The 20,592-nt window shown below is 41.0% G+C and overlaps 1 protein-coding gene across 30 annotated transcripts; it reads left to right on the forward strand.

The window, feature by feature from the left end:
- The first annotated feature begins 304 nt into the window (after window positions 1–304).
- On the forward strand, window positions 305–20,156 carry LOC106562889 (uncharacterized). 30 transcript variants are annotated; one of them, XR_006757602.1, is made up of 8 exons: window positions 305–620; window positions 2,473–2,605; window positions 15,234–15,447; window positions 15,871–15,988; window positions 17,191–17,290; window positions 17,411–17,503; window positions 17,736–17,993; window positions 18,295–20,156. XR_006757602.1 is itself a non-coding variant. In XM_014127958.2 (6 exons), the coding sequence occupies exons 2-6, from the start codon at window positions 2,553–2,555 to the stop codon at window positions 18,780–18,782; spliced, it is 951 nt and encodes a 316-aa protein (XP_013983433.1). In that variant the 5' UTR covers window positions 306–620; window positions 2,473–2,552; the 3' UTR covers window positions 18,783–20,156. The 30 variants fall into 30 exon arrangements, 3 of the variants coding, with proteins under 3 accessions (XP_013983433.1, XP_013983434.1, XP_013983435.1); XR_006757598.1 differs by having other exon boundaries at window positions 17,416–17,503; XR_006757597.1 differs by having other exon boundaries at window positions 17,452–17,503.
- Window positions 20,157–20,592: the final 436 nt, after the last annotated feature.

Raw genomic sequence — 20,592 nt, forward strand, 5'->3', positions numbered from 1 at the left:
GTCCATCTTGGGTTAGTTATACAAAATATTTGTCTGTACAGTGCATATGTATGCTCCCGACACAATTATGCAGTCTAATACAGCCACCGTTGGATTTTTGCCTTTTATTATTATTATTTGTTGGTTGGTCAAATTAATTATTATATTTATTTGAAAGTTATATAACAACATTCCAACGTCGTTTAGCGTATCTAGTCCAAATATGGCATTATTCCACTATTTGTATCCGTTTGGACCTTTCAATTGGGACTTTTATTTTGAAGACAAACCGCAAGTTCCACCATTGTGCTTAATCCTTATTGTGGCTAGCTTCACACAGGTGAACTCGTCGGTGTCATGCAATGGCGGAGGCAGGCTGTGTAGTTGGACCCTCAGCAGAAATGCTATCTGCAATCGATTAAACAATACTTTGTTTCGAGTTCATAACGGAAATTAAAAGGGACACCTATTTTACGAATCTGGAGGAAGAAATCAAGTAACTGATCTCGAGTTCCCGTAAGATCGGTTGGGGCTGCTCTCCAGGAGCTAGCTATCGTTAGTGCTCGCCAAAGAAAATAAGAGAAAAGGACCATTGAAGTCGGACGGCATAGTCAGACTGGTAGTTCGCTGTAGCTACCAAGGTAGCTAAAAAGGCTAAACAGCGCCTGACTTAATTTGTTTTGCTAAAAAGGACGCATTTGTATGGGTATGATTCATTAGCTAGTTTAGTCATAACTAAATATAAAGCAAAGAACATGTCACCTAGATAGATTTGGGAAATGACTGAAAACGTTCTTGCTAGCTAGCGTAATATTAGTAACGAGGGAACTGACACTCAAACCCTTCTCCGTATGTAGTTAGTTAACTACGGTTTTCAGTGGTTACAAACGCCCACTGTTGCCTCCATGTGAACTACAATTTCAACGCTGTGTTAACGTTTTAGAAACGTAAAATGCTTTCAGTCGGATTTACGAAACATTGATGTGCCCCTCTAATGCCCCGTATTTACTGTAGCAGTTTTGCACGGATCCACAAGCGGTGTTCCTCCAGTTGAAAAATTACACTACCTCCCGTGTTACGATTGGCTAATTAACAGTACACACAGGTGTTCGGAGCAGGCTAGATGGCACAGGTGGCCTCCTGTCTACTGTAAAAAAGCGATGCAACATGGATAAATGACCTGTGCGGGGATGATTATAAAACATGATGGGTATGTGAATGTGTTTGAGGTAATTCGATTACGGATAGCTATATGGACCAGATCACTGTCAGAAACAATGGTACAATCACTTAGTTGGCTACAAGTTCTGTAAAAACCTGCCAAACACCTTCCCCATGCGGTAGGTTAGCCTAGAAAGCGAATATAACTTGTTGGCTAACGTTAACTCATTTGTTTGCTAAAATGTGTTAACTAGTTAGTAACGGTAAGCTAGTTAGCTCAATCAAAGGCCACATGAAAACAAAGTATAAATATGGGCCACAGGCGGAAATGATTTTGCTGAACGTCCCTAACTAGATATGTTTTACGTGGTTTACAGTTGCTGTTCTTCTATTTCCAGGCCAGTGTGCTATCTAACTAGTAGTGGTATTTACTGCCGTTTGCCATTTAACGTTAGGTAGCTAGATCATCTGCTAGGTTAGCAAACAACCTTTCGGGGCTACAGAAAAATATGGATATGAAACTAGCTAACTTAGCTCACGGCGGCTTGGTAGTTACCATCAGCAGTGAACTTGATGCAAGTGCACTAAATGCAGTTAAACATCTCCAAAATAAATGTCTTCTGCACAGAGCGTGGTTTGCTATTGGCTCAATTCTGGTTGTCGGTGTATGGAGAAAAGAATACCTGTAGGCGTGCTATATTGCCGAGCGTCCTGCGAAAGACGCCTGAATGCGGAGCACTGTCCAGGACAGTAGGCGTGAAACTAGCACAACAGGCATGTGAGCTCGGAAAAGCGCTTGCTTGCTAACTTACCGCTGACTTTTGTATTCAGAGCTAGCAATCTAGCTAAAGTGACAGGGATGGAAAACAGCAGAATGTATGTATCGTTAGCTACTGTTGCTATTTTGCTCTGTAGTTCAATTTAGCTATAGTACATATTTATAACATATTTATAAGGTTAAACACACGTTTCTTTTCAATAATGAGTAACTAGTTTCCTATAACAAGTAGACCGGTTTTATAGAATGTTGTTTTTCTTCTAGCCTACCTGGGAAGCAGTTCAGGGAATACATACACTAGCAAGTAGACACTCCATAACCATAAGACGTTGATATCAACTTTAAGATAAAACAATGAACATTTGTTTGTCTAATTGTCTGTTCCTCAGTTTGTAACCAAGTTGCGAATCTAAAACACATGCAGCTATGAAATATTATTCTGAGCACTATTGACAGCATGGCTAGCAAGGTTGTATAGACTGCTGTACTCAGAAATATGCATCACTCTAAAACGGTTTTGTATTTTTACTTAGTTTGTGCTTTTCATTTTACAGGTGAACTGCATCCAACACGTAAACCAGAGCATCTTGGTTCATACATTTTTCTCTGAAGTGTATATATTTGGGACTCGGACATGGCTGAGCGAAGTGAAGAAGAGAGAGTGAACGACAGCAGTGGAGAATCAAGGTAATGTGGCTTTTCATCTGTTTGGGAATATGAGTTGCTGTGACCACCAAATGGTCTAGGGCTGTATTCATTAGTGCTAACCATATAAAACACTTTGTGACAAACTAGTTTCTTATTGGACAAGTTCAGGCCTTACTGTTTCGGCCGTTTGCTTACATTTGGTTCTTAGAGAATACACCCCAGATTTTCATTGATGACTAGGCTAACTGTTACATTGGACCTTGCTAACTGATTGTTCTTTATAAATACTCTACATGGATCTTCAGTTGTGCACCATGCACATATTGGAGCAAAGGTGTGTGGACTAGCCAATATGATAATCAGTTAGCCATTGTTTTGGAACAATCATTACTGTAAGCTGTAAGTGAATGTGCAACTTGTTTTGTGTCCTTGTTCATATGAACATAAAACAAGACCAACATGTGCTTCTAGATGTAACCTGGAATTTAGCCATCCACTTATAAAAAACTATTGTAATGCTGTCACGATGACATGGCTTCTGGAGTCATCATGCTTTTCTTGTTTGTGCTTGGCAGTGTCAGTCCATTCAGTGTACAGGTTTTGTAATTAAGCAATACGGCACGGGGGTGGCCAATAAACCACATCTAAGGGCTGTTCTTATGTGCAACGCAGAGTGCCTGGATACAGCTGTTAGCCTTTGTATATTTGCTGTATGAACACACTCAGGTGCCTTATTGCGATTTATAAAGTGGTTACCAACATAAATAGAACAGTAAAAATTAGGGATGCACCGATATTACATTTTTGGCCGATACCGAAATCCAATATTTTCCTTGCCAAAAAAACAATACCAATATAAAAAATTGCGGCCTTTTAAGCATTCTAGTACAGTTAAATAGTTGACACAAAATAAGTTATTTTGTTGGCATTTACGTATGTCCCCATTACCAGTAAAACATAATCACTTACTTGCTGTGTTGTTTCGTTGTTCATTTGTTCAGTCTCAACCAGGATTTCATCATACATGTCAATCAGTGAAGTTTCAGCTCTGTCTGTCCATGGCCTCTCTTCCTCTGTGCGCACTGTCACTGTGTCCGTAAGCACTGCTATTGTATCAATCCTTCAAAATCCTGCTTTATCCAGGTATTGTGAAAACAGCCTAGTACTCCAATTCTGACTGATGTATTTCTCTCTCTCAGTTCAATTTCAGTGGGCTTTATTGGCATGGGAAACACATGTTACATTGCCAAAGCAAGTGAAATAGATAATAAACAAAAGTGAAATAAACAATAAAAAATGAACAGTAAACATTACACTCACAAACTAGTATCTATATAGAGTGTTGTAATGTTGTGCAAATAGTTAAAGTACAACAGGGAAAATAAATAAACATAACTATAGGTTGTATTTACAATGGTGTTTGTTCTTCACTGGTTGCCCTTTTCTTGTGGCAACAGGTCACAAATCTTGCTGCTGTGATGGCACACTGTGGTGTTTCACCCAATAGATATGGGAGTTTATCAAAATTGGATTTGTTTTCAAATTCTTTGTGGATCTGTATAATCTGAGGGAAATATGTGTATCTAATATGGTCATACATTTGGCAGGTTAGGAAGTGCAGCTCAGTTTCCACATAATTTTGGGGGCAGTGTGCACATAGCATGTCTTCTCTTGAGAGCCAGGTCTGCCTTCGGCGGCCTTTCTCAATAGCAAGGCTATGCTCACTGAGTCTGTACATTAATTAATTAATTTTGGGTCAGTCACGGTGGTCAGGTATTCTGCCACTGTGTACTCTCTGTTTAGGGCCAGATAGCATTCTTTGTCTAGACTCTTACATAGATGGGACGCTTCACGTGCAAACTGGAACCACTTTAACTATTAAAAAAAAAAATATATATATATATATATATATATATATATATATATATATATATATATATATATATTTCACCTTTATTTAACCAGGTAGGCTAGTTGAGAACAAGTTCTCATTTACAACTGCAACCTGGCCAAGAATAAAGCAAAGCAGTTCGACACATACAACAACACAGAGTTACACAAGGACTAAACAAACATACAGTCAATAATACAGTAGGAAAAAGTCTATATACAGTGTGTGCAAATGAGGTAAGATAAGGGAGGTAAGCCAACAAATAGGCCATGGTGGCGAAGTAATTACAATATACCAATTAAACACTGGAGTGATTGATGTGCAGAAGATGAATGTGCAAGTAGAGATACTGGGGTGCAAAGGAGCAAGATAAATAAATAAATACAGTATGGGGATGAGGAAGTTGGATGGGCTATTTACAGATGGGCTATGTACAGGTGCAGTGATCTGTGTACTAAGTAAGACGTCCTGTGTCTTTTCCGTTTTGTTTGTAGCTAGCTACAGCTTGTTTGGCCTGTTGTGTCAAGCCACTCCGGTTCACAATGACGGTGTGCAGAAAGTAGTCCATCCCAACTTTTTCCCACTGATCTTTGTCGATAGAACCTGCTAAATTCAGGGCAGCAATGTTGTTGAGAGCAGTAGCAACATTTTTGCAGTTCTTCATGGTTAACGTTATATATTTTCAAAAAAGCTGTGGTAGCAAGGATTATTTACACATACTGAGCGGCTCATGTTATAGATAGAAGCGAGCTACATGGCAGACCAATCTGAACTCATCTCTCAGCATGTCCAGCCCATCCATTATCTCAGCTAATCATGTCTAGCAGGAATGTTCATGTCTTTTTCTGTGGCTAAACCAACTAGGCTCGTAATTTAACAATTGTATTTGTATTTACAGATGGCATAACATTTTGTTATTAAGGCACATGAAAGTTCACATCTTCCAGAAGGCATTTCTGACAAAAATTGCATTTTGATGAAGATTTTCTTTTTCTCATTCAAATCACTTTCCTGTGAAGTAGAGACATATGACATACGCCTAGCTTCTTGAAACGGTTCACATATAATTCCTTCTCGCATATATCAATGCTCTCTCCTTTCACCATTTCCCTTCGCTTGTGAACTTCAGTGCACAAGACATCAGCTGTCTGTGACCAGCCGAAAAAGCCTTTCCAAGCCAAACCTTCATATACTAACCGCTTCACACAGCCTACATCGTTGTCACGTCATAGTCAACATAGCTACTAGAACTAACACATTAGTAAACCCGCTACAATCATGCGGTACAGTGTAGTGAGCAGCAATCAGTTTAGCAGTTACACCGCCGATGGCAATAAATTAATAAAACCAAAAGCTTACCTTGACTTGGAAGAGTTCCGGTGTTGGATAGCCATAGACAGCTAGCTAACATAGCGTCATTCTCTGTTTGAGCCCGGTGTTTGAGTAGGCTAAACTAGCTAGCTGCATTTGACACTAGCAGAAGTAAGTGGAAGTGAAAGTGAAAAAAATGTACTATGAAAAATTATTTCTCTCTCTTGCTTCTCTAATTTTGGAAGAAATTCATTTGTATAAAACTTTTAAACTATTGTCTTTCTCTTGGAGTCAACTACTCTGCACATTGTATGCTAGCTAGCTGTAGCTTAAACTGACATGTAAACATGTCAGTTTATGCTGCAAGAGCTCTGATAGGTTGTAGGACGTCCTCCGGAAGTTGTCATAATTACTGTGTAAGTCTATGGAAGGGGATGAGAACCAAGAACCTCCTAGGCTTTGTATCCAATTTGTAAGTCGCTCTGGATAAGAGCGTCTGCTAAATGACTTAAATGTAAATGTAATGTAAATGTGTCCGTTTCCATCTTGTCCAGCTGTGTCTAACATTTCACGTAAACCCTGTTTCTTGTCTGCATCGAAATAGCAGTCCTTGTACCTAGCATCGAGCATGGTGGTGACACAGTAGAGGCTCAGAGAGAATGCCACCTAATTGCTCGTACACAGCCTCTTGTAGAGTACTTTTCCAAGGTAACCCGACAGTCTGTGTTGGCAGTTTTGTTGAGCATGCGTTTCAATGCCATGACAGAGGGTATCACGTCTGCAGCAGACGCAGTTGATGAGCTTATTTCTCGTGTCCGTTGTTCGATTGGAGCTAAGAGTGTGTTCATGTTTCAAACATTCTCAAATGCCATTGAAATGGCAGCAGCGGTATGAGAACCAGCACATTTTTGAGCATGCAATATGGCTTTCCTCAGTACTAAATCCTCGTCGACCCACTGTACTGTCAGACTCCGCATGTTCATGGGGCTGGCATCGCTGGTCCAAATGTCAGTCGTGAAGCTAATAGCAAATAGCTCATGGATGTGCTTTTCAATAATAATGGGTAACTCCTCTAGGGCAAATTCTGAAAAATAGCGCCTACTTGGTAGTGTGTACCGGGGCTCGAGGTGCTTGACCAGTCGGCGAAAGCCAACATCATCCACGACAGAACAGTTGATTGTCAAGGTCAATGAATTCCATTATCTCGGTGTTAATGGATGTCGCCTTTGAGTTGTCTCGCTGAAATTTTCTTACTCTTTCAGATGATTGCTCAACTTGAACTTGTTTAGTTGTTGGAAGTGTGCGCTTAGTATTTTTCTGCTTTTCTGTGTAGCGCTGTATTTTTCATGGCGTCATTACGTAATCTACCTACGTTTATATAGATATTCACATCAGCTTTGACATCGGTTTTGCACATCGGCGTTAAACTATGCATTGGGCCGATTTTGGCATTTTTACCTAATATCGTCCGATTCCAAATATGCTTAAATATATCATGCATCCCTAGTAAAAATACATTTTTGGTCATACCCGTGGTATACGGTCTGATATACCATGGCTTTAGCCAATCAACATTCAGGGCTTGAACCACCCAGTTTTATGATTATTATTAACTGTGTGGTTCGAGCCCGGAATGCTGATTGGCTGAAAGCCATGGTATATCAGACCGTATACCATTCGGGTATGACAAAACATTTATTTTTACTGTTCTAATAACATTTGTAACCACCTTATAATAGCAATAAGCCACCTCAGGGTTTTGCGGTACATGGCCAATAGCTCCGGGCTGTATCCAGGCACTCCACATTGTGCATAAGAACAGCCCTAAGCCATGGTATATTGGCCATATGCCACACCCCCTTAGGCCTTATTGCTTAAATATAGATTGAGTTGTCAAATTGTTCACAATAAAAAAGGCTGTTTAAATGTTCTCTTTTAAAAAAAATGGTATCTCACACTGTGCTGTAGTTGAGTTTTACTGCACAATGCAGTCACTAAAGCTAGAGCAATGAGGGGAAAAATAGTTTGAGTAGTTTCAGTACCAGTGTGGCTTGTTATTTAGTCTTCCTCATGTCTTGTTGATGCAAAGAATCTGGTCAAAGATTCAGGCTAGTAAAATATTATGCCCGGGACGATACCAGTATTGCGATACTTGTTAGTAGCATGGCAAAGAAACAAAACACGAAGCAGATTTAACTTCTTCAGGAAAACAGCCCTAATGTTGGAAACAAACCTCATTATGTTCTCATCCAGAGTCATGTTTCTTTATTTTCCAAGCTATAGCACACAATATTCTAAACTCAGCAAAAAAGAAACGTCCCTTTTTCAGGACCCTGTATTTCAAAGATAATTGGTAAAAATCCAAATAACTTCACAGATTTTCTTTGTAAAGAGTTTAAACACTGTTTCCCATGCTTGTTTAATGAACCATAAACAATTAATGAACATGCACTTGTGGAACAGTTGTTAAGACACTAACAGCTTACAGACGGTAGGCAATTAAGGTCACAGTTATGAATACTTAGGACATTAAAGAGGCCTTTCAACTGACTCTGAAAAACAAAAAAGAAAGATGCCCAGGGTCCCTGCTCATCTGCGTGAAAGTGTCTTAGGCATGCTGCAAGGAGGCATGAGGACTGCAGATGTGGCCAGGGCAATAAATTGCAGTGTCTGTACTGTGAGACGCCTAAGACAGCGCTACAGGGAGACAGGACGCATAGCTGATCATCCTCGCAGTGGCAGACCACGTGTAACACCTGCACAGGATCGGTACATCCGAACATCACAGGTACAGGAAGGCAACAACAACTGCCAAGTTACACCGGGAACGCACAATCCCTCCATCAGTGCTCAGACTGTCTGCAATATGCTGAGAGAGGCTGGACTGAGGGCTTGTTGGCCTGTTGTAAGGCAGGTCCTCACCAGACATCACCGGCAACAACGTTGCATATGGGCACAAACCCACCGTTGCTGGACCAGACAGGACTGGCAAAAAGTGCTCTTTACTGACGAGTCGCGGTTTTGTCTCACCAGGGGTGATGGTCAGATTCATGTTTATTGTCGAAGGAATGAGTGTTACACTGAGACCTGTACTCTGGAGCGGGATCGATTTGGAGGTGGAAGGTCCATCATGGTCTGGGGTGGTGTGTCACAGCAACATCGGACTGCCTCCAATGACAACAAGCTCAATCTCAACGCTGTGCGTTACAGGGAAGACATCCTCCTCCCTCATGTGTTACCTTTCCTGCAGGCTCATCCTGACATTGACCCTCCAGCATGACAATGCCACCAGCCATACTGCTCGTTCTGTGTGTGATTACTTGCAAGACAGGAATGTCAGTGTTCTGCCATGGCCAGCGAAGAGCCCGGATCTCCATCTCATTGAGCACATCTGGGATCTTTTGGATCGGAGGGTGAGGGCTAGGGCCATTCCCCCCAGAAATGTCCGGGAACTTGCAGGTGCCTTGGTGGAAGAGTGGGGTAACATCTCACAGCAAGGACTGGCAAATCTGGTGCAGTCCATGAGGAGGAGATGCAGTGCAGTACTTAATGCAGCTGGTGGCCACACCAGATACTGACTGTTACTTTTGATTTTGACCCCCCCCCCCCTCCTCCTTTGTTCAGGTACACATTATTCCATTTCTGTTAGTCACATGTCTGTGGAACTTGTTCAGTTTATGTCTGTTGTTGAATCTTGTTATGTTCATGCAAACATTTACACATGTTAAGTTTGCTGAAAATAAATAAATGCAGTTGACAGTGAGAGGACCTTTATTTTTTTGCGGAGTTTACATAAAGCAGGTTTTTATAGAACCAAAGAGTCCGTCCTGCTTCAGGTTTTCATTTTTGCCATGGGGAAAAATATTGAGATACTTTAGAATATTTTAGATCCCAATATAGTAGAACTAGATTTTTAAAACCATTTATTTACAGATGTTAATGTGGAGATTACTAATGTTATGCATCACCATTGACATGTGATTTAGCCTATACATACATTCTTACCCAAGGCGTCCATACTCCAGTTTAGCTGTGTTGTGTTTGAGGGGCAGTTTTTTGAGGCAGAGTGAGACATGCATATTTACACGCAGGAGGGAAAGTAGTTCGCTCCAGACCTGGGATAACTATAGTTTTTAAATATTCTTTGTGGAAAGTAAACCATTTTTGGGGAAACATACTTACTTTGGAGGTGAGTACAACTTTTTGAATACACAGATCCCCAAAAAGTACTATGTTTTTCAAAACTATTTTTGAATACAGATCTCAGAAAGTGACTACTTAAAAAAACATTTTAATACAGAGCTCAGGAAGTGATTTACTTTTCTGAAACTATTGGAATGGCTGCCTTTAATGTCAGGGCTGTATCTGGAACTGCATGTTGTTGATAGAATGAGTGAGTAGAGCACACACAATTTCCTATAGTATTCCAATCTATTCGACAATGGTTTGAGATTTTTTTGGGGGGGGGACTCAATATACTTTTAAATGACTAAAACCAAATTGAAACTGTAGAAATTATAATGGACCTACACTTACGGTATTTATTTAGTTCATTTACAGACAGTCTCCGGAGGGGTATCATGCGACGCAAGCTAGATCTACTCAGGGTTTTCTAAAGCTAACCAGCTTCAGTTTGCTTTATATTCCAGCTCAGGCTTCATCCGTACTACGACGGTAGATATTGCTCTTCCGTGTGCATATTGCACATGGCTAGTTGAAATAGAACTCTTCATTGAGACAATGCTGAAATATCAATCCATGGGCGAGTCAGTGCCACATTTTCATATGTGCCGAAATCAAAACTTGAATTAGTTATTGCAAATTCACCTTTAAGGGCTGGGTGTTACTGTGGTAACGCGACTCAAGTCGTTTGTGCTATTTGAGATTGAATCTGACTAGTAGATAAATTGTTTTCTCTTCCCTAGCAGTTGAAACTCAAACATAGAAAAACAACTTATCTTGTGAGCAAAACAATGTAAATGGCCAAGAAACACAAGGCCCGTCTCATTTCAGTAGAATTTAGTTTCAAGTAAATTAGACTAACTTTTATGCCTGTACTTAGCGCTTTTTAAAATGCATCTTTCACTCAGCTCTTCACGTGTGCCTAGTAGAGGTCGACCGATTATGATTTTTCACCGCCGATACCGATTTATTGGAGGACCAAAAAAAGGCGATACCGATTAACGGCTTTTTTTTCTTTAAAATGTTTTTGTTGTTGTAATAATGACAATTACAACAATACTGAATGAACAATTATATTAACTTTAATATAATACAACAATAAAATCAATTTAGCCTCAAATAAATAATGAAACATGTTCAATTTGGTTTAAATAATGCAAAAACAAAGTGTTGGAGAAGAAAGTAAAAGTGCAATATGTGCCATGTAAGAAAGCTAACGTTTAAGTTCCTTGCTCAGAACATGAGAACATATGAAGGCTGGTGGTTCCTTTTAACATGAGTCTTCAATATTCCCAGGTAAGAAGTTTTAGGTTGTAGTTATTATAGAACTTTCTCTCTATACGATTTCTATTTCATATACCTTTGATGATTGGATGTCCTTATAGGCACTTTAGTATTGCCAGTGTAACAGTATAGCTTCCGTCCCTCTCCTTGGCTCGAACCAGGAACACATCGACAACAGCCACCCTCGAAGCAGCGTTACCCATGCAGAGCAAGGGGAACAACTACTCCAAGTCTCAGAGCGAATTACGTTTGAAACGCTATTAGCGCGCACCCCGCTAACTAGCTAGCCATTTCACATCAGTTACACCAGCCTAATCTTGGGAGTTGATAGGCTTGAAGGGGTGGGTATAATTTGTGGAACGTTCCAACAGGAATCTGTTCCAAAAAATGTAAAGTAAAAGGTTGCCAACCAACAACGCATACAAAGTAGCAACGCATACAAACCTAGCTAACTAGCTGCCGAATAGGCATCAACTCACCACGTAGCTTATTCTTAATGTCTGTCCATAGGCAACCAGAGTGAGGACATTTTTCGGAATAAACGTGATGAGTGAAAAACGCAATGAAATAGACCACTCCCTACCCGGTATCTTATTCTGCCACTATACAACTTTGTATGCGTTGTTTTTTGGAAACCTTGATATTTACGAAGTTTTTGGAATGGATTCCTGTTGGAACGTTCCACAAATTATACCCACCCGGCTTGAATTCATAAACAGCTTGAAGCACAGCGAAGAGCTGCTGGCAAAACGCACGAAAGTGCTGTTTGAATGAATGCTTACGAGCCTGCTGGTGCCTACCACCGCTCAGTCAGACTGCTCTATCAAATCATAGACTTAATTATAATATAATAAACACACAGAAATACGAGCCTTAGGTCATTAATATGGTCGAATCCGGAAACTATCATCTCGAAAACAAAAGTTTTTTTTTTTCAGTGAAATACGGAACTGTTCCATATTTTATCTAACGGGTGGCATCCATAAGTCTAAATATTCCTGTTACATTGCACAACCTTCAATGTTATGTCATAATTAGGTAAAATTCTGGCAAATTAGTTCGCAACGAGCCAGGCGGCCCAAACTGTTGCATATACCCTGACTGCGTGCAATGAACGCAAGTGACACAATTTCATGTTAGCAGACAATATTAACTAAATATGCAGGTTTAAAAATATATACTTGTGTATTGGTTTTAAAGAAAGGCATTGATGTTTATGGTTAGGTACATTGGTGCAACGACAGTGCTTTTTTTCGCAAATGCGCTTGTTAAATCAACACCCGTTTGTCGAAGTAGGCTGTGATTCAATGAGAAATTAACAGGCACCACATCGATTATATGCAACGCAGGACACGTTAGATAAACTAGTAATATCATCTACCATGTGTAGTTAACTAGTGATTATGTTAAGATTGATAGTTTTTTATAAGATAAATGTAATGCTATCTAGCAACTTACCTTGGCTTCTTGCTGCCCTCGCGTAACAGATAGTCAGCCTGCCATGCAGGCTCCTCGTGGAGTGCAATGTAAGGCAGGTGGTTAGAGCGTTGGACTAGTAACCGGAAGGTTGCAAAAACGAATCCCCCCTGAACAAGGCAGTTAACCCCCGTTCCTAGGCCGTCATTGAAAATAAGAATGTGTTCTTAATCTGACTTGCCTAGTTAAATAAAGGTGTAAACATTTTTTTTTATTAAATATTATCAAAAAATTGGCAAATCGGTGGCCAAAAATACCGATTACCGATTGTTATGAAAACTTGAAATTGGCCCTAATTAATCGGTCATTCCGATTAATCGGTCGACCTCTAGTCCATAATGGGATATTATAATACATGGTGTTCAGGTCAAGATAACCAAAACATTTCTTTATTAAAGACTATCAGAAAGAATGTTGGTACTTATTTATTTTGATTCAAAGCCATGAATGAGTGAGTCACTCAGCTTTATGTAGGTGCCGAGGCTATATGAATGCGCCATCAACTTGCTTATATTCAGTCAACACATATATTTTAAGAATATCATGGAATATAATTCAACGTTTTTGTTTCTCTTAGAATGAAAACCTTTGTCTAACAAAAGTTTTAGTAAGTAACACTAACGAGTAGAAACCTATTGCCACCAATTTAAGAAAATGCACGGGTAACACTCTGCTCTCTGTTTTCGTTACTTTTGCAGCTGTTTACCTCTTTGTAGGTGATGTGCAACATGGTAAGATGTTTACATGAACACACTTTACAGGGAAGTCTTTGCATCGTTTGCTCATGTGTCCAGGGGTCAGATAACCAAAACACACCTATGTTCTTCAACAAGACCCACTTCTGTTGATGTGGCTTCTTGTTCAGTTCTGTGCATGTGCCTGGACTGTGTTCTCTTTGACAGAATGGACACTGCCTGAGTGCCGCACCAGAGGAATTTCCAACCCAGTTCTTCTGTTTTCACATCAGGTGTGATGCTGGTGGCAAAACCAAAACCACTTTCAGAACACTTGGCCTACTCACAGGTCCTGAACCTCCACTCACTGCTATGGTGGGGGTTTTCCATGCAGGATGCCATGCTATCCTGGCTTTGTGATCAACAAAGGTAACCAGATCAGCAAACCTGGCTCTCCTTCCATTTGTCTACTGTAGGTCATAAGCCGCCCCTCTACATTTTTCTTTCAGCTTATACGGCAGCTTTGAGACTATGGCTCCCGAGTGTCGCAGCAGTCTAAGGCACTGCATCTCAGTGCTAGAGGCGGCACTACAGACCCTGGTTCGATTCCAGGGTTATCACAGCCAGTCGTGATTGGGAGTCCCATAGGGCGGCGTGTCACCGATGTGAAATGGCTAGTTAGTTAGCGGTGGTGCGCGCTAATAGCGTTTCAATCGGGTGACGTCACTCGCTCTGAGACCTGAAGTAGTTGTTCCCCTTGCTCTGCAAGGGCCGCAGCTTTTGTGGCGCGATGGGTAATGATGCTTCGTAGGTGTCAGTTGTTGTGTGCAGAGGGTCCCTGGTTCAAGCTCAGGTTGGGGTGAGGAGAGGGACGGAAGCTATACTGTTACATTGATGCTGTTGACCCGGATCATTGGTTGCTGCGGAAAAGGAGGAGGTCAAAAGGGGGGTGAGTGTAACCGATGTGAAATTGCTAGTTAGTTAGCGGTGGTGCGTGCTAATAGCGTTTCAATCGGGTGACGTCACTCGCTCTGAGACCTGAAGTAGTTGTTCGCCTTGCTCTGTGGCGCGATGGGTAACGATGCTTCGAGGGTGACTGTTGTCTGTGTGCAGAGGGTCCCTGGTTTAAGCCCAGGTTGGGGCGAGGAGAGGGACGGAAGCTATACAGTTACAGGTGCACAATTGGCCCAGCGTTGTTAGGGTTTGGCTGGGGTAGGTCGTCATTGTAAATAAGAATTTGTTCTTAAGAGACTTGCCTAGTTAAACAAAGGTTAAATATCAAATATAAATATTTGATGGGATGTCCATCCATATGTTGAACATTATCAATAGTGTTGCAGCATCCAGTGAGAGAAACTGCAAAGGCTTGTAGGGATTCGGAATCTTCAACCTTGATTGGTGGACCAGCTTAGAACCTTCTCAATGTAAACTGTGGTGACTCTGTTTATCTCCAAAGTGTTTTTTCAGAAGCCTATTGGCCTCTGCATACTCTGTCACCCTCCATTATGTTGGCAAATGCAGACTAGATCTCTGGATTGCCCCATGGTGAAATGCCAAAAAGTACAGCCTGTCTTTGCTGTTCTCGATCCTATTTTCAATAGCATGTTCAAAGGCACGTTCAAAGGCACATACAAAGAACCTGTAGTCTAGTGGGTCACCCTTAAACACTGGTACACTAAGAGGTGGTAATGAGGACAACCTTTGCTACCTTACCAGCGTTTCAGTGAAAGCATTTTGGTGTTGCATAATGTGACAATACTGCCCATGTCAGCTCCACCCTGATCTGGGTTGATAGGCCTTCCTCCTCTAGTTGGGAGTTGCAGCTGTCTATCTTTTGGTCTTACAACAGGTGGTATGTGGTGGTAGCACGTTGCGGCAACATACTACTCTGACCCTGGACCTATGCAGTATGAACAGACGTGGTGAACAATGAGGATCCCAGGTCAGCCATGGTGTGTGATTGTCTGCTGTGGAGACATGTGACAACCTGAGTGGTGGTGGGCACCTTTTTTTCTTTGAGTAACCTTTCCTGCGGTATCCTCAGGCCTTCGCATTGCATTCAGGTAATCATTAATTCCATCATGTGATTGTTTCTCATTCTTTGAGTGGCTTCATACATTCAGCTTAGCACTGTTAGACAATATTTCAGCTTCTAACTCCAATTCTTTTTGTGGTTTGATTTGAGCCTCCTCTTTCTTCAATTCTTGTTTAATTTTCAGTGCTTCAATTTTAACCAGTCAGGCTGCCTTTTCAGCCTCCAAATTGAGCCTGATAGAATGTGTGGTGGATTGTCCTGAGTGCCTGCTGTGTTGTGATCCATTTTCACGTTATGATGAGACATCTGAGATGCTGGACCTTCTGAGTTTTGTTAGCTGCTGTGCATTGGTGTGCATCTTCCATTCATTTGTTCACTGTGGTTGCAAAATAAACCAGTGTTGCTGTGTTTGGGCCATACCATTCAACCTGATCCTTTTTTGCCTCCTCAGCAGGTAACAAAGCCTTTATCGACTCATTGAGACCATGCAACTCCTGTGCACATCTTTGTGTCAACCAATTCAACATTTCCATCATCCTGTAAAAGCTGTGATGTCACTTGTCTTTTTAGTAAGTGCCCCCAATTTAGAGCACTATTAGATCTTTTACATTTTGGCTAAGTTTCCATTGGGTCCATTGTAAAGGCAGGTTACAGCACTGAACATCAAATCCCATTAAATTCCAATGATTTGCAACCATCAGCACAGTATGAACACATTTTAGCACGGCGCAGCTTAATGAATGAGCCCAACACATGACGTCATCCCAACACAGATACGACAGCCAATCAGCAAAGCGTCCAGTTCTCTCTGCTCCACAGTGAGCTCTCAACTCCGAGCGTGAATCTAACAGACACACGCGATTCCAAGCTCCAATTCTCAAAAGTTCTCGTAATTCATTCAACATATCGAGCAATAGAAAGAGCAATCACAATTCACTCCACAGTGAGTAGCGCAAATCGAACAGTCAGAGTTTCAATAGCGTTGATTGGAATATACATAAGAGTATCAGAGCTTGTTTTACCTTGTTCAAATTAAATCTTTACGTGATCACGCTGATAAACCATTCGACGGCGTTCCATCCAGTGGTAGTTTTTGACAACCATAAAGGCAATACGTAATCCAATTCAAAAGTTGCCTCGAGGCTACGGGTATGTGATGGCTCGGTCAGATGCGCTTCCAAAGCAACCAAAAAGGGAGAATCAAAAGCTTCAATAGTATAAAAACAAACATTTTATTTTCCAAACAAAGGTAATTTCATAGTCTATGTTCCATCTATCACCAAAGCCAAAGCGATAGGATTTAAGGGGTGGGTGGAGGGGTGCCCCATATTGCTTTTAAGTAGCTATGAGAACCATAATAGAAAACGGAAAACATGAGCTCTTCAACCGTACTCCATAATTAATAATGCCATACTTATACTTATATTCAATAAGTCAATTTTTCCTGATTCTAATAAGGCACAACATATATTTTTGGGTGAGACTGAAAGTAAAGGAATTTGGCTGCAACATGAAACGTAGCTCAGGACAAGCTACAAAATAAACCTGAGACTGAAATTAAAGGAATTTGGCTCCAACACTGGGGTTATGAAACTCAGGACAAGCTACAAAATAAACCTGAGACTACAGTCACTGTAGATGTATGTCCTCTCGCAATAGAACTGAGCTTGATATGTACCTTTACCGTTCACTGCATGCATACCATAACTTTATGGGACTTATTGTATCAAGGACCAGAGTGTTGACTTATATTATTTCTTTCTTTTTGTAGAAACCTGTGGATATTTGTTTCAAAGTTCACAGAATTCGATGCAAGAAAATTGCATAAATTGTATAAGCACGCAATCAAGAAAAGACAAGAGAATGCTCAGGTATGTATAACACTGGCCGTTGCCAAATGAGCTACTGTTTTTGTGCATCAATTGACCACATAAAGGTCTGCTAAATAATAATGTGATACAAATTCAGATTGCATTTCCTATCTTTCCAAGTTCAGTTTTAAGGGCAGTGGTTTGAGGCTTCTCTTTTACAGGCAGCTGACCAGAACACTAGCACTGTAAATACCCACGGCTTTAAACACACAGGTATGCCCTTTCACTTGTCTTTTTAGTCAGACTTTATTTTATCATTGTTTTGTGTTTGGTTGCTTGGACTGGTCTCTTGATTTTTTTGTTGTTGATGAGATTAATTTAACCAAGTTAAATGAAGGATACATGTAAAAAAAACAAAAAACTAAATGAATAAACAATGAGATAAAAGAAATTTGGTGTAGCCTTACTAACCCTGGCTCCTCTTCTTCCTCTCCTCTTGGCCCAGACATCGAGAGGCTAAAGGACAACTCGCACCACGAAGACAGCAGCAGGGACTGCTACAGCTCTGAGCTGCACCTCTCTTCATCACGCTACCACAAGCACAGCGGCAGCAAGGACAGTGACAACGGGTCAGGCATACCTCCACAGACCCCTGCCGCAGGAAGGGCGGGAGCGGGGAGGACTCCAGGAAGAGAGCCTACTCATCCTTCAGCAACGGCAAAGACCACCGAGACCACTACCGGTCAGACCGGTGGGACAGCAGGTAAGACCACCTATATATTCTATAAAGGCTTCCTTTTTTGTCATACTAGTAAAGGGTTAATTTCAAGTTAGAGGAAATTAGGGACATTATTTCGTCTTGATTTTATTTTACTGACTAGATTATTGTTCTACTGATATTTTTTTGTCTTTATCGTTCTAGAATCTAGTGCAACTCAATGCCTTGTTTCTTAAGAAATTGTTCCCATTGTGGATCAAAGAACTAGGTAACTAATCAATTATGTATGTTGGATTTCTGTGCTGGTCGGTCTTGCTCATGGTGTCCCCATCCATCTCCCCGACAGATACTACAACGACACTAAGCACAGGAAGGTGGATGATACAGGTCAGGCCGAGACAGACGGATGGACAGCAAGGAGCGCTCCCACTCAGACCAACACTCGCATTCCAAACACCGCTCGTGCTCAGAACACAAGTCATCGTCACGAGGCGACTCCTACCACTCAGACTGGCAGATAGACCACCGGGCATCGGCCAGCGGGCCCCGTTCACCTCGCGACCAGTGCTCATCCTACGACGGACGCTCGCCACTGGGCCACCGTTTGTACTCATCGGACCACAAGAGCACGCCGGAGCAGATCTGGAGCAGCCGAAAGACTTAACAGCCAGCTTCGGCCTGGTCCAGAGGAGCTGGCCTAGTGGCGATATTATCAGCCATAGACACACGTTGGACACAGGAAATGCCTTATGGGGACTGTGGAAGAAAACAAAGCTGTACTATGCACTGTGTATCTGTGGGCTCAGCTTTCCTGTGGTGCCCACACTCCAATAGTGCACCACATCCCAGGAACGATAGGGATGGGATTAGGATGGCAGAGAAATTTTATATTTTGGTATTTAAGAGTTGAATGCTGCACTGTGCTATAGGTGTCACAGTATAGTTTATTTTCTTATTTTTTATAAAATGGACGGCTTTGTTTTTTTACTCAAATGGACACAAATACCCTCAAGTGCTGTCCCCACATCAACCAAACCACAACACTGGATCCTGCTATTGACAGTTTTCTTCCCCCCTCACGCTTAATGTGGTTCTCAAGCTTATTTAAAGAAGTGTTAAATCAAGAGGTAAAGTAACATGTAGGTTATCTCATAATCATGCTAAGAGTGGATGTTAGGGTCTCATCATTTACAGTGTTTCTTGTGCCCACCCTGCCAATCATTTTAGTTTTTTTTTCATGCTTGAATTATTTAATTTCTGTCTGCTGTAAAATAACCTGGATTTTTGGTGGGGATCAGCTGAAAATGTCCCTTTTTCACAAATTATACTACTGTAAAATATAGGAAAATAGTAAATCAATATGCTTTTTCCTCTCAGGCTTTCTGGGGTTTGTTATTACAACTCTACCTTTTCTAACCCCATTTTTGTCTGTTTTAAAATAACTCAGTTTTTGTACGACAGTTACTTTTAATGATTAATGCTATTCAGAATGCAGCTTTGGCAAACTGGGGAAATTATTCCATGAGTCTATTATTCCTCTAGAGGGCCTTCTTAGTTTTTCTGTTTCTCTTGTGTTAATTCTCTGTTGTGAATACGTGTCAGAATCGACGAGGTGAAAGCGCTCACGTTTTACTACAATGTCATGGAAAACCAGGAAGAGGGGTCTATCAAATAAAAGTGCCGGTTAGATCTCAAATAAACTTGTTATTTTTTTAACGTAGGCGACAATGTCAAAAAGTCTATGCAGCCAAGTGAACAGCCCAAGTGAAGATGCTGTTACAGTTCACACTGTTGTACATAGATTTCCTCTATATTTAAAAAATGTATTTACACTGAAAATGCATGGGTTTTTAAGATAATTGTTTTATATAGTTTATAAAGTAATTAAACTCAATCACTGTGCTCACTTGTAATCTGGAGTGGTTTACATGGTCTTCCTGTTGGTGCGTATGTCGCAGTACTAGAATTCTGGAGCAGAATATCCCTCAGGTAACAAAGAGTTGTCGCCAGGTTTTACCACGGAGTAACCTATGACCCAGAATCCATCTCTTCCTCAACCCTTTGAGTAAATAGGCCAGGGAAGCATAAAAGCTGTGGTTACCGTAACACTAGGAGGCATGGCTGTAGGTTTTAAATGAACTGAACAAAAATGTAAAGTGTTTGTCCCATGTTTCATGAGCTGAAATAAAAAAGATCCCAGAAATGTTCCATACGCATAATGTTGTGCACAAATTTGTTTACCTCCCTGTTGGTGAGGATAATCCTTTGTGAAGATAATCCATCCACTTAACGTGTGGCATAGCAAAAGCTGAATAAACGGCTTGATCATTACACAGTTGCACCTTGTGCCTGGGAAAATAAAGTACCACAGTGTGAGCCATTTTTAGAAACACTTAAAATAAGCGCTGTATTTTGTGCAGGCTTACCCTGGTGTGACATTGTCATAACTGTGTAAACCTCTCTGAAAAGGTGACTTTTATCATTATGTTCGCCTGTATTTACCCCCCCCAAAATAAATGCTAATTAGCTGCTAATGTGGCTATCATAAAGAACTACAAATGCCATGATAATCTGGACAAGACTGCCGAATCGAGGCAAAGGTAAGAATCTCTGGATGAACTATCTGTTAGCTAAATTTAGTAAT

This window comes from Salmo salar, chromosome ssa11 (assembly GCF_905237065.1).
Source record: "Salmo salar chromosome ssa11, Ssal_v3.1, whole genome shotgun sequence".
Taxonomy (NCBI): domain Eukaryota; kingdom Metazoa; phylum Chordata; class Actinopteri; order Salmoniformes; family Salmonidae; genus Salmo; species Salmo salar.